Below are 19946 nucleotides of genomic sequence, written 5' to 3'. Positions count from 1 at the left end.
GTGTAAGATGTATTCATTGTAGTGAAGTTGGTCTGGAACTCTCCATAATAAAGCACGTAGGACTTGCTAGTGAAATACAACTGAAATGTGATAAGTGTTCATACATGACCACCTTTTGGAACAGTGTTGCAGTAACTGCAACTGAAGAAAATGGTAGCAAAATCTACGAACACAACATTAGATTTGTTTATTCCTTGCGTTCAGTTGGTAAGGGTGCTACTGCAGGTGCAATTTTCTGTGGCATCATGAATCTTCCAAATCCCCCAACCTAGTTTATGACCTATAATAAATTAATAGGGTCTAAAGTAGAAGATGTCTGTATAGAATCTATGAAGAACGCTGTGGAAGAGGCAGTAATGGAAAATAATGGTAACAGAGATTTGACTGCAGCGTTCGATGGTACCTGGCATAAACGGGGACACACATCTCTTCATGGTGTAGTATCTGCCACCAGTATGTATACAGGGAAAGTTTTAGATGTAGCAGTAATATCAAAGTATTGTAGATGTCCACAAAAATATAAAGGTACACATGAAAATAATTGCAAAGCTAACTATAGTGGCAGTAGTGGAGGAATGGAAGTGGCTGGTGTTGCTAGTATATTCCAGCGTTCTGAGGCGTGTGATATAGTGCGATATGTTAATTACCTTGGTGACGGTGATTCTAAAAGTTTCAAACATGTTCAAGGACTGAAGCCCTATGGCGATGATGTTGTAGTGCAGAAATTTGAGTGTATTGGACACGTACAGAAGCGAATGGGAACAAGACTTCGGCGACTGAAAGCTTCGTACAAAAAACAAAAACTCAGTGATGGTAAAGGGTTGGATGGGAAGGGAAGGTTAACTGACAGTGTAATTGACAAAATACAGAACTATTATGGAATGGCTATTAGGCAAAATACACAAAGTGTCGACGAAATGAAGAAGGCTGTTTGGGCTCTTTTTTTTCATGCTTCTTCAACCGATGAAAATCCCCAACATAGCTTGTGTCCCAAAGAAGATGACAGTTGGTGTAAACATAACAAAGGATTGCTAACTGGTGAAGTGTACACTCATAAGCATAGTCTGCCTCATGAAATAATGGAGGTGATAAAACCTATTTTCAGAGACTTAGCAGCACCTCAACTGTTGAAAAAGTGTATTCACGGAAAAACTCAAAACCCCAATGAAAGTGTAAATAGTGTTATATGGTCGAGAATCCCCAAGACTGTATTTGTTGGAATAGAAACACTTCACTTTGGTGTGTATGATGCTGTTGCGACTTTCAATGATGGCAACATTGTAAGGTGCAAGGTATTTAGAAATATGGGAATGAAGATAGGTTCTAACATGGTACGAGCGATGCTTGCTTTAGACAAGGAACGCCTTCGGGCTGCAGACAGGGCTGTAAAGAGTCTAGAAATACAAGCAAGAGTAAACAGGAGGAGGAACAAGAGGAAGCTGGAGGAGGAGTTTGCAGAGGATGAAGATAATCCATCCTATGGACCTGGAATGCACTAAAAAGTTAATCCAATCTTTGTCGCTCGATTCCCAAAACTTTTATTTTCTCATACTAATTACATGTTTTCTAAGGATCTTCCAAACATATTTGTTTCAAACTTTCAGTAAATGTTACACAGTACCTTCTGTATAATTTAACACAGCCTTTTTCCAAAAAACTGTATATTTTTGAATATATAAATAAAAAATTGCAAAAAAATGTTGTGAATTTTCATTACAATTGAAAAAAAATCATCTTTAATAACTGAACTAAAATTTTGTAAAATCACTGTGTTAAGTTGTAGCCCATATCCCAATAAATAATCTGTAAAAAGTTCAACTTCCTACCTCAAATACTTTGTGAGGAAAGATGTAATTTATAAGCGTTATTTTAACATTGCAAGTATAGGGCGTTCCGGAGCCCCTTAAGGAAAGGAGCAATTACGTGAATGTTCTTCATACACAAAATGTTTTTGTGACCAAAATAAATGGAAGTGTGCAGACTTGAAGAAACACAGAAGCAAAGGAAAATAGCGAAGGGAAATGGAGAGGGAGGACAGATGGCAGTATAAGGTGCAAGAAACAACAGGAAGAGAAAATGAGGGGGAGGAAGGAAGGGGAAGGGAGGGGGTGGAGAGATGAGAGAGAGAGAGAGAGAGAGAGAGAGAGAGAGAGAGAGAGAGTAGATTCTTTTACCTGAAAGAAAGCTAATATTCGAGCACCATTCCAGAATACAGGATGGTTCCTAACAGCAACTGCTGATGGCCTGCTACCAGGATCTGCTGTTATCATTGCTGATATAAGATTGTGCTGCAGAGCATTGGTTTCTCCTTCCAAGTCTGCCAGTCTGCAATTTCACACACAAGAAGTGAGTTGTGCAAAAAATATTCCCTGAACATGACTAAGTATGGGGGCAACTGCCAGACTAGACCACAAAGAAAAAATTTAAAAGTTATGTCAAATGGATATGGTCATACCTATATTCTCCAGTAACAATATTGGACTGTCTTCTCAATTCATCCCCAAATGGATGTTTGCCATCAGTCAAAACATAATAAAAAACACACCCCATAGAAAATATATCAACTGCACAAGTCTGAAAAACAAAGCATCAAATAAGGATATTTACAAGAACAATCACTATGAACAAAGATGTCCTTTAGTTTTGTTCTTACCGCACGAACACATCCATTCATCATTTCTGGTGCTATCCATCCTTCTGTGCCTGTTACACCAGACTGTCTAGAGAAAGATGTGCGCCCAATCTTCAGTTTCTTACATAAACCAAAATCTGATATCATTGCTCTGACCTCCCCTTTCCCATCTGGCATTGAAAGCAAGACATTGTGTGGTTTTATGTCACGGTGAACTGAAATTCACAAAATATTATTGTTTTTGATCTTATTAGTCATCTAAATAATAGGGAGCAAGCATAACAGTTTACTCTGACCAATGCTACTACAATTCACATGAACACACATTGCATAACGGTTAGGGACACAACAGAGGGTATCTTTTTTCATGTCATACCTCTTTCTTATCATTGAATTCACTGAAGTTATACGAGAAGATAATCATACTTACATGTCCTTAATTTTTACATGACTTAAAAAAATTTGATGAGATGTGCTATAAGTAGCAGAAACAATTCAGTCTTTTAGCTGGTATCGAATATATTTATGTACGCTCTACCTTCAGCAAAGATGATTGATTTTCAATTGTTTCTGCCAACATAATGATGGTAAACATAGTCTAACTCAATGCATCCACATTATTTACGTTGCCACGTAGCATCATCATGCATATGAGTGGTTTACTATACATAAATTTATTGTTTGTTAGTAGATGGAAGCATCATGAAATAGAGAGTGAAACCACAGTCTAACAGCAGAGAATGCAATTGTCAGGTAAACATTAGTTTGCCCAAGGGCCCAGTCCGCCAACTTGTATAAGGCTTTTCTGCATGCACACGGTGCAGCAATCGCTGTGCCATCTATGCCGAAGCACGGCAATCTCTTTAGGTTGGCTGTGGAGCTGTGTGCTCGTTGATTATGCATATTCTCTCTACAGGGTTACCACAGATTTTATGGAGGGTAGTTATAAAGTTTTAATTAGCACTTTGAAAAAATAAAGTTAGGTAGGTTTTTTCTCAGATATATGTCTGCAGTCCTTGTCAAAACTGAAATTTCCACACTAGAGAACCACAGTACATTACTAGAAGTGCTAAAACAAAATGATGCAGCCCATTGATAAAGTGGAGTACAATGTGACAACGTGTTTTCTACATTTGAAGGGGAACAACGCTGAAACAATCCATGTTGAGTTGGTTTGAACAATGCACAATCATATAATCGTATGGCAGTGGTTATGTGGTGCATATGCTTCCAGTGTGGTCAAATAAATCTGAATGGATTGATAAAGGGCTTAATCATCTCTCTGTAAATAACCAGGACTGGCAAGAGAAGTGCACTACAGTGCTCAAAGAACAGTTGTCACAATCAAGGTAACAGTGAGAAAACTGAAAATTAGCCACGGATCAGTTTTCCACATTTCTGAGCCATTTGCACTTGACTAGTAATAGTATCTATGCTAGGTATGTTTCTGGCCATTGATGGGAAACCAGAGGATGCTTTGCCTTATGAGTGCACACATCAACACTGTGGGGGACAGGATATAACCTCTTCCTCGGCAGTGGCGGCGCTACACAAAAACTGAATGTCGGCGATGAATCAGCTTTGCAAGGTCCTTTTCACTTTCCAGTCAGACAGAAAATGTTAAATTAAATGAGCTGAATTGTACACTAATAATAACAGTACACAAATTTTATTATTATAATATCCAAGGATTATTTCAATGACAAAAATTACATTAAACACACACATCAAAATAAACACAACTTCTGACTTTTTGCCTCACTGAATTTTTTAATGATTACATCGTAGTTAATACCAGCCACTATTTCCACTTCAATTGGTACTACTGACAACACAGACAGAGTTTCTTGGCACACTGCTTCTGAAGTATGTCTTAATCAATTTTAACTTTGAGAAACTTCTCTCGGCAGATGCTGTACTGACTGGAACTGTGAGCATTATTCTGATTGTTATGTAAAGATGTGGATATACTTCTTCCTAATTATTTTCTAATATTTACTGAATAAGTTGTTTTGCATCTTTGATTGAGTCCTGTAGATTGGACTTTAAAAGTTGGAGTTCCTCATAAGTTCAAAAGGCTGTATGCCGCTACTTTCGCCTTCTCGAAGTATGGTACCTAAATCATTACACTGTTTGCAAACGTCATCCTTGGTTAATGATTTCAAATAATTCATATCATAAATAAAACCAAATCGTTCGAAACATTTGTTGAGTGCTTTGAATCGAGATTCAGAGTAGACTATTATAGCATCTATCATTGTGTTAAAAAAAGCTAACTCTGTACGGCATTTCAGCAGATTGTATAATTTCATCAATTTGTTCGTGACTGAACATTCTTTTTTTCTGTGCTATTCTTTTTTCTTTAAAACTGAGACTCCATTATGTAACCACTTTTTTCTACAAACAATCGAGCTTCTGTGACTCTTGTTTCAAATCCTGTGTTATGGATTCTTGAATCCAGTCATGAAACGAATGTAAGGTATCAATAGTGACTTTCAAGTTGAGTGCCATAGTTTACTTATATTGTTGACATGTAGTAAAATCTCATACCATCTCTGTATTGCAACACTAAATTCAAAAGTTAACATTTCTTTCAAGACTGCTTTTCGCTCGTTAAGAATTTCAGAATCATCGGTTCTGTTTTTCAGGTCACTCACACTTTCGATGACATCATCAAATTGCAAAAATATTGCTTTTATAGCTCCGATTCTACTTTCCCATCACGTTTCAGACAGAGGTTCAAATGGCTCTGAGCACTAAGGGACTCAACTGCTGAGGTCATTAGTCCCCTAGAACTTAGAACTAGTTAAACCTAACTAACCTAAGGACATCACAAACATCCATGCCCGAGGCAGGATTCGCGGTTCCAGACTGCAGCTCCTTTAACCGCTCGGCCGCTTCGGCCGGCTCAGACAGAGGTTTCAATGTCAATTTCAATTTAGTTTTTATAAGGTCCCAATGCTTGCTTGATTTTGTAAAAAGCACAAACTTTATTGATGAAGTCAAAAAATGTTTGAGCTGTTTTAGAAGTTTTATTGGCATCTAGCAAAGCAAATTCCAACAATGGCATCCGCACGGTGTGAACAAAGCTTGTGGATTAAAATTGAGTCTTCTTGTTCTAGCACTTTTGTTAATGTCAACCATATTGGCACCCTTATCATATCCCTGTCCTCGACAGTTTTGGATGTGTAGGCCATTATTTTCTATTTCCTTTATATTGGCATTTGTTAAATACTCTCCCACTGTTTCTGCGACAGCAATAAACCCAATGAAATTTTCTTCTATCTCTCCAGTTGAGGAATTACAAAATTTTAATATTACTGACATTTGTTCCCCATGATTCAAATCTCTAATACAATTGAGCATGAAAGCATGATATTTTGCTTGTTTGACTCTGTTTATAATTTCATTGATAACAGATTTGGAGATTAATGTAATTAATTCATTTTGTGTGTCGTGCCTCAGATAATGCCGACAAAGTTGCATTTCGTTAACACGTTGCAAGAGTTAGATCATATTTGGATAACAATTTAAATAGGTCTATAAAATTTCCAATGTTCCCGCTATCGTTTAGGTTAGGGGATTCTCGATGACCCAATGCCAGATTGTGTGAAGCTAAGTATCTTATAATATTGATAAATCTTTCAAACAATTTGCAACAATACTTTTTTGATTCCCTAATCAGTGTCTCATTTTCCTTATCTATTGCTTTTCCATACTTCATTCCTTTACCATCTAATCATGCACTCCGTGTGTCATTGACTTTGTTCATGCCTTTGCAATATTCTACTTGGATCTTTCCAGTAACAACATCCTTCTTTTACCATCTGTGTCTGCAAATCTGATAAAAGTCGACATGGAAAGCAATAAACTTTGTCTTGAGATATGGAGGAAGCTAACCATCTGCGATATTGATTGTTACTGGTACTCAATTTTCTAGTAAAATGAAATTTAGTAAAATGTCTTTTACTTGCAACTTTGGTGTAACTTACATCGGCTTTCTCTAGGTTTTGCTGTGGGCCATTTTGCATTAAATCATGATGCTGTGAATCTGTTACTGATAATACCCACTTTCCCAGATCTTATCTATAAAGGACCCTCTTATATGAACAGTTTGCTCTTGATTATCATTTCTGATGTCTTTAATTGGCTCACAGCAGTTTCATCCAACTCTGATGCTGTATCAAAAAGGGTAACAGAGTCATTCGATCCTGGAGCTGGTTCTGTTTCAGAAACTAAAGACACTTGGATAAGAGCTTCATCAGAGGCATCTGGTGCAGTTACACCTTAAGATTTATTAAGAAATTTCACCATGCTTGAACTCGTAGTTTGGTAGCTGTAATTGTCTCAACCATTCTTTTCCTTTTTGATGCACCGGATTCCCATTTTCTCCCTATGTCTCTGTCTCTCGAGGGTCCTCCAGACATGATGATCTAAAAAAAAACTTTGTGCTAAGTACGTTCATAAGTACAGTAGGGTGCCTAAAGTACTCGATGTCTTAGTATAGAGTGAATAGGCTGTGCGATTATCACACATGGCACAATTTTTTTTTTTTCATTCTGTGATGTATCAACCAAATAAATTTGGCAATAAATGTATTTGTATAGTGACTTACCACAGGATGGGGTACCTTTAGTATGTATGGCTGAAATTGGTACAACTACATCTTCCGAGATAAAAGACTTGTTCACTTCTACCAGTTCGATACCTTGAAGAAAGAGTGAAGTGTCACTTGGTACGTTTACTGGCCAAGACAATGCTCCTGCCTATATTGTCTCTTCCACAGAACATTGTCGCATTTGCTTGTTGTTGGATTGAAGCGTCAATTCGGAAAAACTGTGCATACCAAATGGGTTGTGAATATGGTATAAAGAAAAGTAGGTGTATTTTCCATTTAACATGCTTCTTTCTTTAATACGGCAATTGGCTTCCTCTCCAAGTATATAATTTAATAACTTATTTTAAATTTTTCTTAGTCTGTATGAACAATTATACAGCAAAACAGTCTCTTGAGTTCCATGTGTTACTGCCATCTAGTGCGCATGCACTGATTCACGACAGGTATTCCCACTTGAATAGTGTAATGTAATAGGCCTACCAGAACCAGTCTGCAGTCCCAAACTTGTATGCTTGGTGTGCTGCCGCATAACTGTCATAATGTTGCCGGACGATCCTAGATAAATACTACAACATTTGTAAGAAAATAGAGATGGACAGTTAAGTAGCTAAAATTTTAATAGCTTCAACAACTTTTCTGCGAGGCCCTCATAGGCGTGCGGCCATAAGTGGTCACTGACACCTAATGCCACCACTGTTCCTCGGCTAGCTATCACGGTGAACTAGCTCGCAGCAGTGGCAGTTGGAGGACCGTGTTAATCCTGGACATGTGAGTGCTTTGTGCTGGCTGAACACTGCAGGAAGACGGCCACCTCACCTACAGAGCATTATCAGTACCACCATGCTGATTGGGAACTTGACTGTCATCTACCTGATTGCTGAAGGAAGCAAGCCTGCTTGGGAAACTAATGCCTGCCCACATATTGGACTACAGTGAGGTTCTTAGATACAGACATTAATTTTTGTGCTTTGTGCGGCAGCCCGGTTCCCTCTGTGTCTACTTGATATTTGTGCCAAGACTTGGGTCAGGTGTTGCAAGCTAAAGGCGCTCTCTGGTGTTTCGATACTGACTGTAGGGAATGTGCATTAAGTTACAAGATTTGTTATTCATTCACCACAGTACTTAGCAGCATGGCTGTCTTGTGATGTGTACTTTCTGTTATATTATTTTGTAGATTATCTGCCCTGTTCTTTTGTCTCATGTTTGCCAGTGTGTTTAAGTTGTTTGGTATTTTCTTAGGCACTATCCTTCAACTACCTATAAGTTGCTTACCTTTCATTTTATCAAGTGCCTTGCCTTTTACGAAAATAGTGTTCATTCAATATATTTTGCTAGTGTTTTTAGTGGTTGCTAAACTTAATTTACATACTGGTTTTAAAACCGACTAGTGTTTAGTTCTGACTATATGTATATTTAATGCTTTATTATCAGGGACCTCACTGTGCAGTCACCAAATAGATTTTGTAATTCATCCAACAAACGAGATCTACTTTGGTAAGACAGCTTGCCAGCTGAGTATATCAGATCCATATTACTTCCCATTTGCTGTTTTTAGAACTAGTCCTCTGTTGATTATTTGTCAGTTATTTATCTTGTCATGCTGCCTGCTGAGTCTTGCTCACCCTGACTGCGTATTCAAGCAGCTCCTGCTGTTATCTGCTGCCCCTGATGCTCAGCATTTGCCACGCTAAGAATTTTTCAGTTATTCAATTTATATATGTTTTGTTTTTAAAGACGACCTTCAACCTTTATGTAAATCTAACAAGCACTGCCCAAAAGCATCCTTTAGTATAAGTTCAGACTACTGTTTTCGCTTAGCCTCTTTGCTGCAGGAACCTGTATACAGTTACTTATGGACTTCTTGTACTTTCACCATATATCAGGGGAAATCCAAAGTCATTTTTGCCACCTATAAAGTTTGCTTATGTGGCTGCTGGTTATTAATTTAGTTCATGTCTTTCTTTTAAAACACTGTTAAAGTTCCTTGTGGCCAAAACTGTAAGTTTTGGTTCTGGCAACAATTTTAGATTTAGTACTTCCTTTCTTAATCTATAACTGTTCTTGGTATTCTCACATTACCAAGTACATCACTGTGATAAGCTGTTGGTGCTGTTGCTAAGAATGATTTAGATTTGCCTTACACCATTACCTTGCAAACAGTACCGAATTGTGTTCTACTAACCCTAGTTGTAACTTCAGGATTTTTTTGGTTACTGATGAAATATGTCTTTAATTTTGTGTTAAGTTAATTTTTCAGTGGCTAAGTTTTGGGTGGTACTGTGCCTGTTCATAACCTTGAGTTATATGACTTGCGGTCCAAGTATTTAACCATCACTGTTGAGTACTTTTCATTCCCTCTGATTTAAAATTTACTGTACTGCAGCTGTGGAAGACACTTGTCAGTTGACCTTAAGCTGTTCTTCAATTTTTTTTATTTGTTATGCCTTGATCACTACTTGTAATGCAAGTTCTTTTTTTTTAACTTTACAATATTTCAATTCCTACCATTTCATTATCAGTGTATTTCCTAAGTGTAAAGATTTGGAATGTTTTTAATAAATTGTTGTTGAAATGTACTTTACTTTGTGGTCTCAGTACTTTTCCACTCCCAAACCAGCTATCCACTGCTTCAGCCTTGCATAACATTTTGAACTCGATGAAGGTTGCCGCCTGCTGTGCCCCATGACTGCTAAAAACTCATGGAAAACCTGTTGAACCGGGCAGCAACATAAATTTTTCCAAACCTACAATTATGTAGGAGGGCTGGGTGTACAACTATGACCCCGAGACAAGGAAAAAAGTAGCAAGCAAAATTCGCCATAGCCAAAAAAGGCAAAGACTCAATCATTTTCGGGCAAAATGAATGTGAGTATTTTTTGTGGCTTCTTTGCTAACAAATTCACTCCTAAGGGGCAAACCATCACAGCAGCATGCTACCAAAATCTCTTGATGAGGCTGTGGGAGGTTGTCAAGACGAAGTGTTGCGCGAAGCTGCTCAAAGGTTGTGTGCATATTCCACCGCTTATTACGCACATGACAGTCGCACATGCTGCTTCTTTGGAGAATAAAATTTAGCCTCCTCCCTCCCCACTTCATATTCTACTGACCTGATGCCCCAAATTAAGAAAACTGACAGGTATTTCCAAAATGACGACAAGGAAGGTTTCAAGGTGGAATGTGTCTTGAACAATCAAAGTGCAGAATTCTACAAACAAGATCTCTGCCAAGTCCTCCATCATTATGAAAAATGTGTCGTACTGAAGGATAAATACATAGAAAGGATATTTCATGTTCATAGCTCAATTTTTTCAAGGTAATAATTAAAACTTTATCATTGACTATTCATACAGCCTGCAAGAGAGAGTGGTGCACACTTGAACCTATACTGGGATACAACTTAAATCACACATTTATTATAAAGTCAGAAATGCATTAAAATCTTATAATCCTGGAGTACATATGGTCATCTTGTTTTCCATGACGTGTGATTAAGGTATGCCATTATTTTTAATTTGCTAGGAAATTCTGCCTTAAGATCCCTCAGAAGCTGCAGTGGACAAACCATTACTGGATGGAATTACTTACTCCCATGAGAAAAATGCATCCTGTCTCCCACATTTTATAGGAGAGCTCTAGAAGCAAATTACTGGTGTGTTCTGTTATGGGTTTCAAAGTCTCTTTTTACATTATTACATGGTCCAGCGTTACAAATTTTTTTAAAATTGGAAACTAGTGAAACAGCAACATAGTTTCTTTTTTTTCTCAGCATAATAATGAAATGTACTCTCTGGGAACATTAACAAATAAAACTGCTCAATTTATTATTTATTTCTATGTCCATCAAATAAGTTATCAGGTGGGAAATATTTGTACCAGTGAATCAGGAACAGGGGGAAACTATTCATGGTAGAAACAGGGTAGTTGTTATAACATATGTATTTACCACTGTCACTTCTTTGAGTTTATCAGCATTTACAGTATTTGTTTTTCAGTGTCAACCATATAAAATTATCAACAAAGTCTGAAAGTTCTGGCAGAATGTAAATAATTTTGAGAGTAAAGGAAACCACTCACCAAATAGCAGAAGCGTTGAATTGTTGACAGGCACACACAAAAGAGAATGAACACTTGCTAGCTTTCAGAAGAAATTCTTTGGCAAGTTACACGGCGCACACCCATCCACCCACCCACCCACCCACCCACCACACACACACACACACACACACACACACACACACACACACACACACACACACACACACACCCGTGCTCCCTATAGTCTGCCAGCTAGAAACACAATGGTAGGACTGTAGTTTGGCAAGTGGACTAGAGTGGGGTGGGGGTTATGGTGGATGGTGTGGGTAGAAGGAGAAAGAGGCGGGAAGCAGGAAGAAGGTTTGGGGATAGGTAACTAGTGGCTCGAAGGGAGGCAGTAGGTGTGATAGCTAGGAATGTGAGAGGGAAGAGTGACAAATGTGTGGGCTAGGCACATGATACACCATACTGAAGCCATGAGATGTTGTGTATGATGAAGTGACATGAAGGCATGGTCTGGAAGGGTGTGACAGGGTAGAGGAAGGGGAACGGTTGGGTGGAGAGTGCAGGAACAGTGGATTAGCGGAGACTGAGCCAAGGAGGATTATGGAAGCAGAGGATGTGTTGCAAGAGCAACTCCCATCTACGTAGTTCTTCAGAAAAGCTGGCACTAGAGGAAATGGTCCATATGGCATAGGTCATGAAGCAGCCACTGAACTTGAGTGTGTAGTGCTCAGCAGTATGTTGTGTCAGTGGGTGATCAAATTTGTTCTTGGCCACAGCCTGGAGGTGGTCATTCGTTCTGTTGGATAGGTTGGTTGGTTGGTTTAAAGGCGGGAGAAGGGACCAAACTACGAGGTCATCGGTCCCTTGTTCCTAATAAAACAATGCCACAAGTGTGGGCAACGAACACTAAAAGGAACAAAAGATTACAAAAAAAAAAACAACAACAGAGAGATGCTAGAAACAGAAGAGAGTAAAACATGAAAGCAGATACAGTGGCTGGCCAACTGCAAGAATAAAAAGGGAAAGCCAGCCACTCTGCAACACAGTGGACGACTGTCATTTGGGAGTCACAGCGACACTGAGGCGGGTCCTCGCGATGAAGTAGGTAACCATGCGTTAGCCACGTATGGTCAATGCAGAGCCGGAAGAGGACAACTGGTTCCCTGCGAGAGGCCTGCAAGGACGACTTCCACGCATTCATAATCTCCTTAACGACACGCAGTTTGTCGTGTGTGCTGTTATGCCATTCCGTCTCCCAAAGCCGGAAAACCCTGCAGTGTAAGACAGAATGCAGGTCAGTTTTGGAGATGCCTATCTCCAGAAGCGATTTCCGCATCGCCTGTTTGGCCAGCCTGCCGTCAAGTTCATTGCCGGGGATTCCGACGTGTCCTGGGATCCACACAAACACAACGGAATTGCGGGACTGTTCCAGGGCATAGATGGAGTCCTGAATGGATGCTAGCAGAGGATGGCGAGGGTAACACTCGTCAACAGCTTGTAGTCTGCTCAATGAGTCTGTACACAGCAGAAATGACTCGCCAGTGCACGAGTGGATGTACTCACGAGCACGAGATATGGCCGCCAGCTCTGCAGTGAAAACACTGCAGCCAACTGGCAAGGAGTGCTGCTCAATATGTCCTCCATGAACATATGAGAAGCCATTGAGACGTAGGTGTAAACCACTTCAGAGCCCCGGAACACATTGAGAATCGAGAGGAAGTGACAGCGGAGAGTGGCGGGGTTGACGGAGTCCTTAGGGCCATGCAAAGGATCCAGATGAAGCTGCGGCCGAGGCGTACACCATGGAGGCATACATGAACGGACCGCAAGTAGAGGTGGTAAAGGGAAGGACTCCAGTTCGGAGACAAGGGCCCGCACGCAAACCGCAATCGTTAGCCCTGATCTGGGCCGGCAACGCGGGAGATGGACTACCACGGGCGGAAAAAGGAGATGGTAATTCGGATGCTCAGGGGAACTATGAATGTGTGCTGCATAACTTGTGAGCAGTTGCGCATGTCTGATCTGCAGTGGAGGGACACCAGCCTCCACCAGTACACTGGTCACCAGACTCGTCCTAAAAGCTCCTGTCACTAATCAAACCCCATAGTGGTGCACAGGGTCAAGTAAATGCAATGCTGAAGGTGCTGCCGAACCGTAAACCACATTCCCATAGTCAATTCGGGATTGAACAAGGGCTCTGTAGAGCTGCAGCAGCGTACAGCGACCTGCACCCTAACGGGTGTTGCTCAGGCAACGAAGGGCATTGAGGTGCTGCCAGCACTTCTGCTTAAGCTGATGAAGATGAGGGAGTCAAGTCAATCAAGCATCGAAAACCAGTCCTAGGAATTGATATGTCTCCACTACAGTGAGTGGATCATCATGAAGGTAAAGTGCGGGTTCCGGATGAATGGTACGACGCCGACAGAAGTGCATGATACACGACTTTGCTAGAGCCCATGACTGCGCCTCGTGGATGGCTCCCTGGAGGCACCGCTCAGCAAAAACAGTACTGGAGCAGCAGTACAAAATGCAGAAGTTGTCTGCATACAGCGAAGGTGAGACGGAGGGCCCGACAGCTGCTGCTAGATCGTTAATGGCCACTAAAAATAGAGAGACACTTAATACAGAGCCCTGCGGGACTCCATTCTCCTCGATATGGATGGAACTATGGGAGTCACCAACTTGGACATGGAAAGTACAGAGCGACAGGAAGTTTTGGATAAAAATCAGGAGTAGTCCTTGGAGACCCCACTCATACAATGTGGCAAGGATATGATGTCGCCAAGTCATGTCGTATGCTTTACATAAGTCAAAAAAGATGGCAATCAGGTGTTGCTGTCTGGTAAAGGCTGTTTGGATGGCAGACTCAATGGACACAAGATTATCAGTGGTAGAGTGACCCTGGCGGAAGCCGCCCTGACATGGAGCCAGCAAGCCATGTGACTCCAGGACCCAACGCAAATGCCGACATACCATACATTCCAGTAGCTTACAAAGAACGTTGGTGAGGCTGACTGGCCGCCAGCTATCCACATCAAGTGGGTTTTTACCAGGTTTGAGCACTGGAATGATGGTGCTCTCCCGCCATTGCGATGGAAAGACGCCATCACACCAGAGCCGGTTGAAGATGACGGGAAGATATAGTCAGATGAGAGATGTTTAATCATCTGGCTGTGGATGCAATCAGGCCCAGGAGCTGTGTCGGGGCAATGTGCAAGGGCACTGAGGAGCTCCCACTCTGTAAATGGGGCGTATAGGATTCACTGCCACGTGTAGTGAATGAGAGGACATTCCCTTCCAGCTGCCATTTGAGGGTGCGAAAGGCTGTGGGTAACTCTCCGATGCAGAGGCTCGAGCAAAGTGCTCGGCAATCCTGTTTGCGTTGGTACATAACTCGCCATTTACGGTAACACCGGGGACAGCTGTTGGGGCCTGGTACCTGTAGACATTTAATCTTTGCCCAGACTTGGGAAGGTGACGTGTGACACCCAATGGTGGAGATGTATATCTCCCAACACTCCTTCTTCCATTGTCTGATAAGGTAGCGAACATGGGCATGGAGCTGTTTAAAGGCTATGAGGTGCTCCAGGGGAGGGTGCCGCTTATGCCACTGTAGAGCTCGCTGACACTCCTTAATTGCTTCAGCGACTTCCGGCGACCTAATCTTTGCCCAGACTTGGGAAGGTGACGTGTGACACCCAATGGTGGAGATGTATATCTCCCAACACTCCTTCTTCCATTGTCTGATAAGGTAGCGAACATGGGCATGGAGCTGTTTAAAGGCTATGAGGTGCTCCAGGGGAGGGTGCCGCTTATGCCACTGTAGAGCTCGCTGACACTCCTTAATTGCTTCAGCGACTTCCGGCGACCTCCAAGGGACTGACTCATGCCTCGGGCACTCTAAAGAGCGAGGGGACGCATTTTCTACTGCAGAAACAATTGTGCTAATCACCTGCTCAGCCACCGCATCGATGTTACCGTGTGGGGGAGATTCAGCGGTGACAGCAGAGGTGAAAGTTCTCCAGTCCGCCTTGTTCAAAGCCTATCTGGGCAGGCGCCCGGATGCTTAATGCTGGGGCAGTGACACAAAGATGGGGAAGGGATCACTACCACACAGGTCGTCATGTGCTCTCCAGTGGATAGATGGAAGAAGTCCTGGGCTGCAAATTGATAAATCAATGCCGAGTAACTGCCATGAGCCACACTGAAATGTGTGGCGGCCCCAGTGTTTAAGAGGCAGAGGTCGAATTGCAACAATAAAGTTTCGACACCTCTGCCTTGGCCAGTAAGCATGGTACCACCCCACAAGGGGTTATGGACATTAAAATCTCACAGAAGTAGGAAAGGTTTAGGGAGTTGATCAATCAGTGTAGCTAACACATTCAGGGCTACTGCACCATCTGGAGGAGGATATACATTGCAGACAGTTATTTCCTGTGTCATCCTTACTCTGACAGCCACAGCTTCAAGAGGGCTTTGAAGGGGCACATGTTCACTACAGATGAAGTTTAGGACATAAATGCAAACTCCACCTGAAACTCGATTATAGTCGCTACGGTTCCTGTGATATCCCTTATAGCCACGGAGGGCAGGGGTCTGCATTGCTGGGAACCAGGTTATCTGGACGGTAATGCAGATAGCAGGTGTAAAGCTTAACAGTTGCTGTAGCTCAGCCAGGCGGTGGAAAAAACCGCCCCAATTCCACTGGAGGATGGCATCGTTGAGACGGGGAAGGCATGGAACATTCAATGAGGCAGTTTACACCTCAGAGTCACCTGCTGCCACCGATTTATTGCCTGGGCAGTCTATATCGATTGTGTCTGAGGGTCTGGCGAGATCTAGGTCCTCAGCGGATACCAAAATCTCCAGCCCATCCTCAGCCGCAGAGCTTTTAGTTAGCAGTGGTGCGATCGTCACCGCAATTTCCTTGGTCTTAGGGGTTTTCTTTTTGGATTTCTCTCACTGCTCCTTGGGTTTCCCTGGCTGGGAGGACTTCACTGGCTTAGTCTCCAGGACTGAGGATGAGCGTGAAGCCCTACAACCAGCTGCTTTTGGGCTCTTCAGGCACTGGCGGGTGTTGCCTTTCCCACTAGAAGAAACCTGGGAAGGGAATGACCCAAGGGACCCCTTCCTAGTGAGAGAAGCCGAAGAAGACTTACACTTCTCTGGCTTAGAAGTGGAAGTGGGGACAGACGTCCGCGATGGTTGGGGGGGTTTGCTCCTGAAGTAGGTGGTGCAGGAGCAACAGAGAGGGAAGTGCCCCCCACCATTAAGGGGGCAGGTGTAAGCTTCTGGCTCTTAGATGTGACCTGGGTTGGCTGAGCTGATGGTGCCAGAACTGTTGTAGTGACAGCGTAAGACGATGTCATACGCCCAGGATGCAGGCGTTCAAATTTTCTCTCAGCCTCAGTGTAGGTCAGTCGGTCCAGAGTCTTGTACTCCATGATTTTCCTTTCTTTCTGGAGAATCCTGCAGTCAGGTGAGCAAGGCAAACGGTCCTCTCCGCAGTTGACACAGATGGGAGGTGGGGCACATGGAGTTTTGGGATGTGATGGTCATCTGCAATCTCAGCATGTCACACTGGAAGTACAGCGGGAAGACATATGGTTGAACTTCCAGCACTTAAAGCACCGTATCGGGTGAGGGATATAGGGCTTTACATCACACCAGTAGACCATCACCTTCACCTTCTCAGGCAATGTATCACCCACAAAGGCCAAGGTGAAGGCCCAGTGGCAACCTGATTATCCTTCAGACCCTGGTGGACACACTGGATGAAATGTAAACCTCACCACTCTAAATTGGTGCGAAGCTCATCGTCAGACTGCAATAGAAGGTCTCTGTGAAATATGATACCCTGGACCATATTTAAGCTCTTATGGACCATGATGGTTACAGAAACATCCCCCAGCTTGTCACAAGGGAGTAACTCCCGTGACTGGGCAGAGGATTCTGTTTTGATCAAGACTGAGCCGATCTCATTTTGGACAAGCCCTCCACATCCCCGAACTTGTCTTCTAAATGCTCAACAAAAAACTGAGGCTTCATCGCCATGAAAGATTCCCAATCAGCTCTTGAACATACAAGGTACCGTGGTGAATAAGATCCACTGCCATCCTTAGCCTGATGTTCCTCCCATGGTGTGGCCAAGGAGAGGAACGATTTTGGGTCGTACTTCTATGCGTTGCATTGAGCTCGTGATCACTTAAAGACTACTGGTGTTTTGTCAACAGCAAGAGATGATAGGCTACACTTCATTGCGTGTCATCCGCCCTGATGCCACCCACTCTGACCAGGGGCCCTCCCTACGGGCGCCACCCAGCCGCAGCAAAGGCCAACTGGCAGGATAGCCATTGCCAGGAGTCCCAATGCCCCAGGGGGATGGGTGTCTACCTCTTGGCATACGTGGAGAGTTAACGGCGCAGGCATCAGCAGAGCGATCCCTGTGGTGTCTGGGTGCTACAATCAACAGGGTACATGGCGGCCCCACCACAACGGACTTGCTACCGTGCTGGATATCGGGTGCAAAGAAGTCCATGGTCATCATCGATGCAGAAATCGACACTGCATAGTGAATGTGGAAAACGCATCCAGGAAGGTGTCCTCGCCCAAGAAATGGAGAATGGGTAGGACTGCAATGCGACGACGAGAAAGTGGGCTAACGATCTCAATGCACGATGGACATGATTCACCTTGTAAGGCGCCCTTCCCCAACTGGCTCGCTCTTTGGGATAATTTTAAAGAATGGAGGTCAAACCCTACAGGGGACCATCACATAAAGGCCGAAACATGTGAATCTCCTTTTAGTTGCCTCGTACGACAGGCAGGAATACCTCGGGCCTATTCTAACCCCCAGACCCGCAGGGAGGTGTTGGACAGGTGGTTGGCTGTCATGCCACCATAAAAGTCTGTGCAGCACTTATGACATGGCTGTTTTCACAAGAGGCCCTGCCTCTGACGGATAAGATAAGCCTGTGACAGGACTGGAGTAGGAAGTATTGGGTCTTCTACAGGAATAAAACATCATCTTCCACTCTCACTACCACTACCAACCCCTTGCCGCATGTGTCATGTCCCAATGGAAGATCTAGGAGCAAGAGCTCTTCGATTCATGCACCTAGCACATCTTAAACCATCCCATCACAGGAATACCAACTATGAAACCAACTAGCTGTCAAACACCACACTGTGGCCAAGAAGAGTTGATAATACAGTGGCAGTATACACTGCTGTATTTGTATTTATCCTCTAGTTTGTCAATGGATTTCTTCTGGAAGTTAGCAAGTTTTCATTGTCTTTTGTGAGTGCCTGTTGATGACTCAACACTTCTATAATAACAATAACAATAATAATAATTATACCTTTATTAATGCGCATGCATCAACAAATGGTGGGAAAAAAAAATGCAGAATGGCTCTGGGAAGAATTTGACACAGAGGGCCTAAATTCCAAGAGATGATGCGAAAATTATACTCGGTGATTTTAATGCTCAAATTGGCAGGGAATGCAAATACAAGAGGATAGTGGGAAACTATCCTGCTCATAATTTAACCAATAAGAATGCTGAACAACTTGTTGAGTTATGCCAACAAAACAATCTAAAAGTTATTTCACATTCACTTCAGAAAAAGCACAAAAAATGTGGCAATCACCCATCCATCATTTAAGAGAATTTCAGACTAATCATATGACAATATTGTACACCTACCAAAAATAAATTCATAATGCACATAGGTGCAAACATTGATTCAGATCATTATTTAACAGAATCAAAATTAAATTCACGCCCACAAGAAAATTCAACAGGAAAACACTGGTGATCCCAATATTTGATCTACACAAAATTAAAGACACTAAAATGACAGAAAAATGGGAAGAACAACCTGCAGAAGACTGCAAGAAATTTTTAAACTAAAATCATCAAAAAACACCAAAAGACCTGAGCTCTTCAAAAAAAACCAAAACATCCTTTCTGGAAACAACAAGAAAGAGAAAAGGCAAAATTACAACTGCAACAAATCAGGAGAAACACACAATAACTTTGCAATCTGAGGCTTTCCCAGCATATATGATGCTACCAAGGTTCTTGGTTGTACCGCCAGTATCACCAGATGATGGCAGAATGGTTGTTTGCTGAAATATCATGCACCTCCGACAACTGCATGAGGAAATACACCCAAGAACCTTGGAAGCACAGAAGAAATTCCTCGAAGTTCACAAACAAACATCCAAGATTTTACGACAAAATAAATGAAAATATTTCAATGACCAACTGTAATCAACTGAAGACAACTTCAAAAATTACAATATTTGATTTCTAGAAGACCTCTCTGAACCAAATCAAAGGGTACTCTCCACAGAACCTCTGCTTTTGAAAACACGTTAGTGAATTAGTTTTGACACATAAAGAAACCTTCCAAGAACTAGCCACATATTTTTAACAGCTTTTAAATTTTCCAGATCCCAAAGAGAGATTTCTGAGTATACATCCCGAAATCGCAACAGAAAGTTCATTACTACCAACATAAGAAAAAGTTTATTCACATATCAAGAAACTTAAAAACAACACAGCATAAGGGGAGGTTGGAACTATAGTGGAACTCTTGGAAAATGTAGGCCCAAACCCTACTCAAAGAAATTATGCAAATAATCTGA

General features: G+C 42.2%; 1 protein-coding gene across 1 annotated transcript in view; it reads right to left on the bottom strand.

The window, feature by feature from the left end:
- Positions 1-19946, bottom strand: part of LOC124802734 (serine/threonine-protein kinase/endoribonuclease ire-1) — a 146566-nt gene that overhangs the window by 18216 nt on the left and 108404 nt on the right. Inside the window, exons 12-14 of the mRNA XM_047263706.1 lie at positions 2654-2847; positions 2456-2574; positions 2175-2325 (exon numbers count right to left, since the gene is read on the bottom strand). Of these exons, the coding sequence (XP_047119662.1) occupies positions 2175-2325; positions 2456-2574; positions 2654-2847 (464 nt within the window). The remainder of the gene's footprint in view (positions 1-2174; positions 2326-2455; positions 2575-2653; positions 2848-19946) is intronic.

The sequence above is a fragment of the Schistocerca piceifrons genome, chromosome 6 (assembly GCF_021461385.2).
Source record: "Schistocerca piceifrons isolate TAMUIC-IGC-003096 chromosome 6, iqSchPice1.1, whole genome shotgun sequence".
NCBI lineage: Eukaryota > Metazoa > Arthropoda > Insecta > Orthoptera > Acrididae > Schistocerca > Schistocerca piceifrons.
This window is presented reverse-complemented; position numbering and strand designations above follow the sequence as displayed.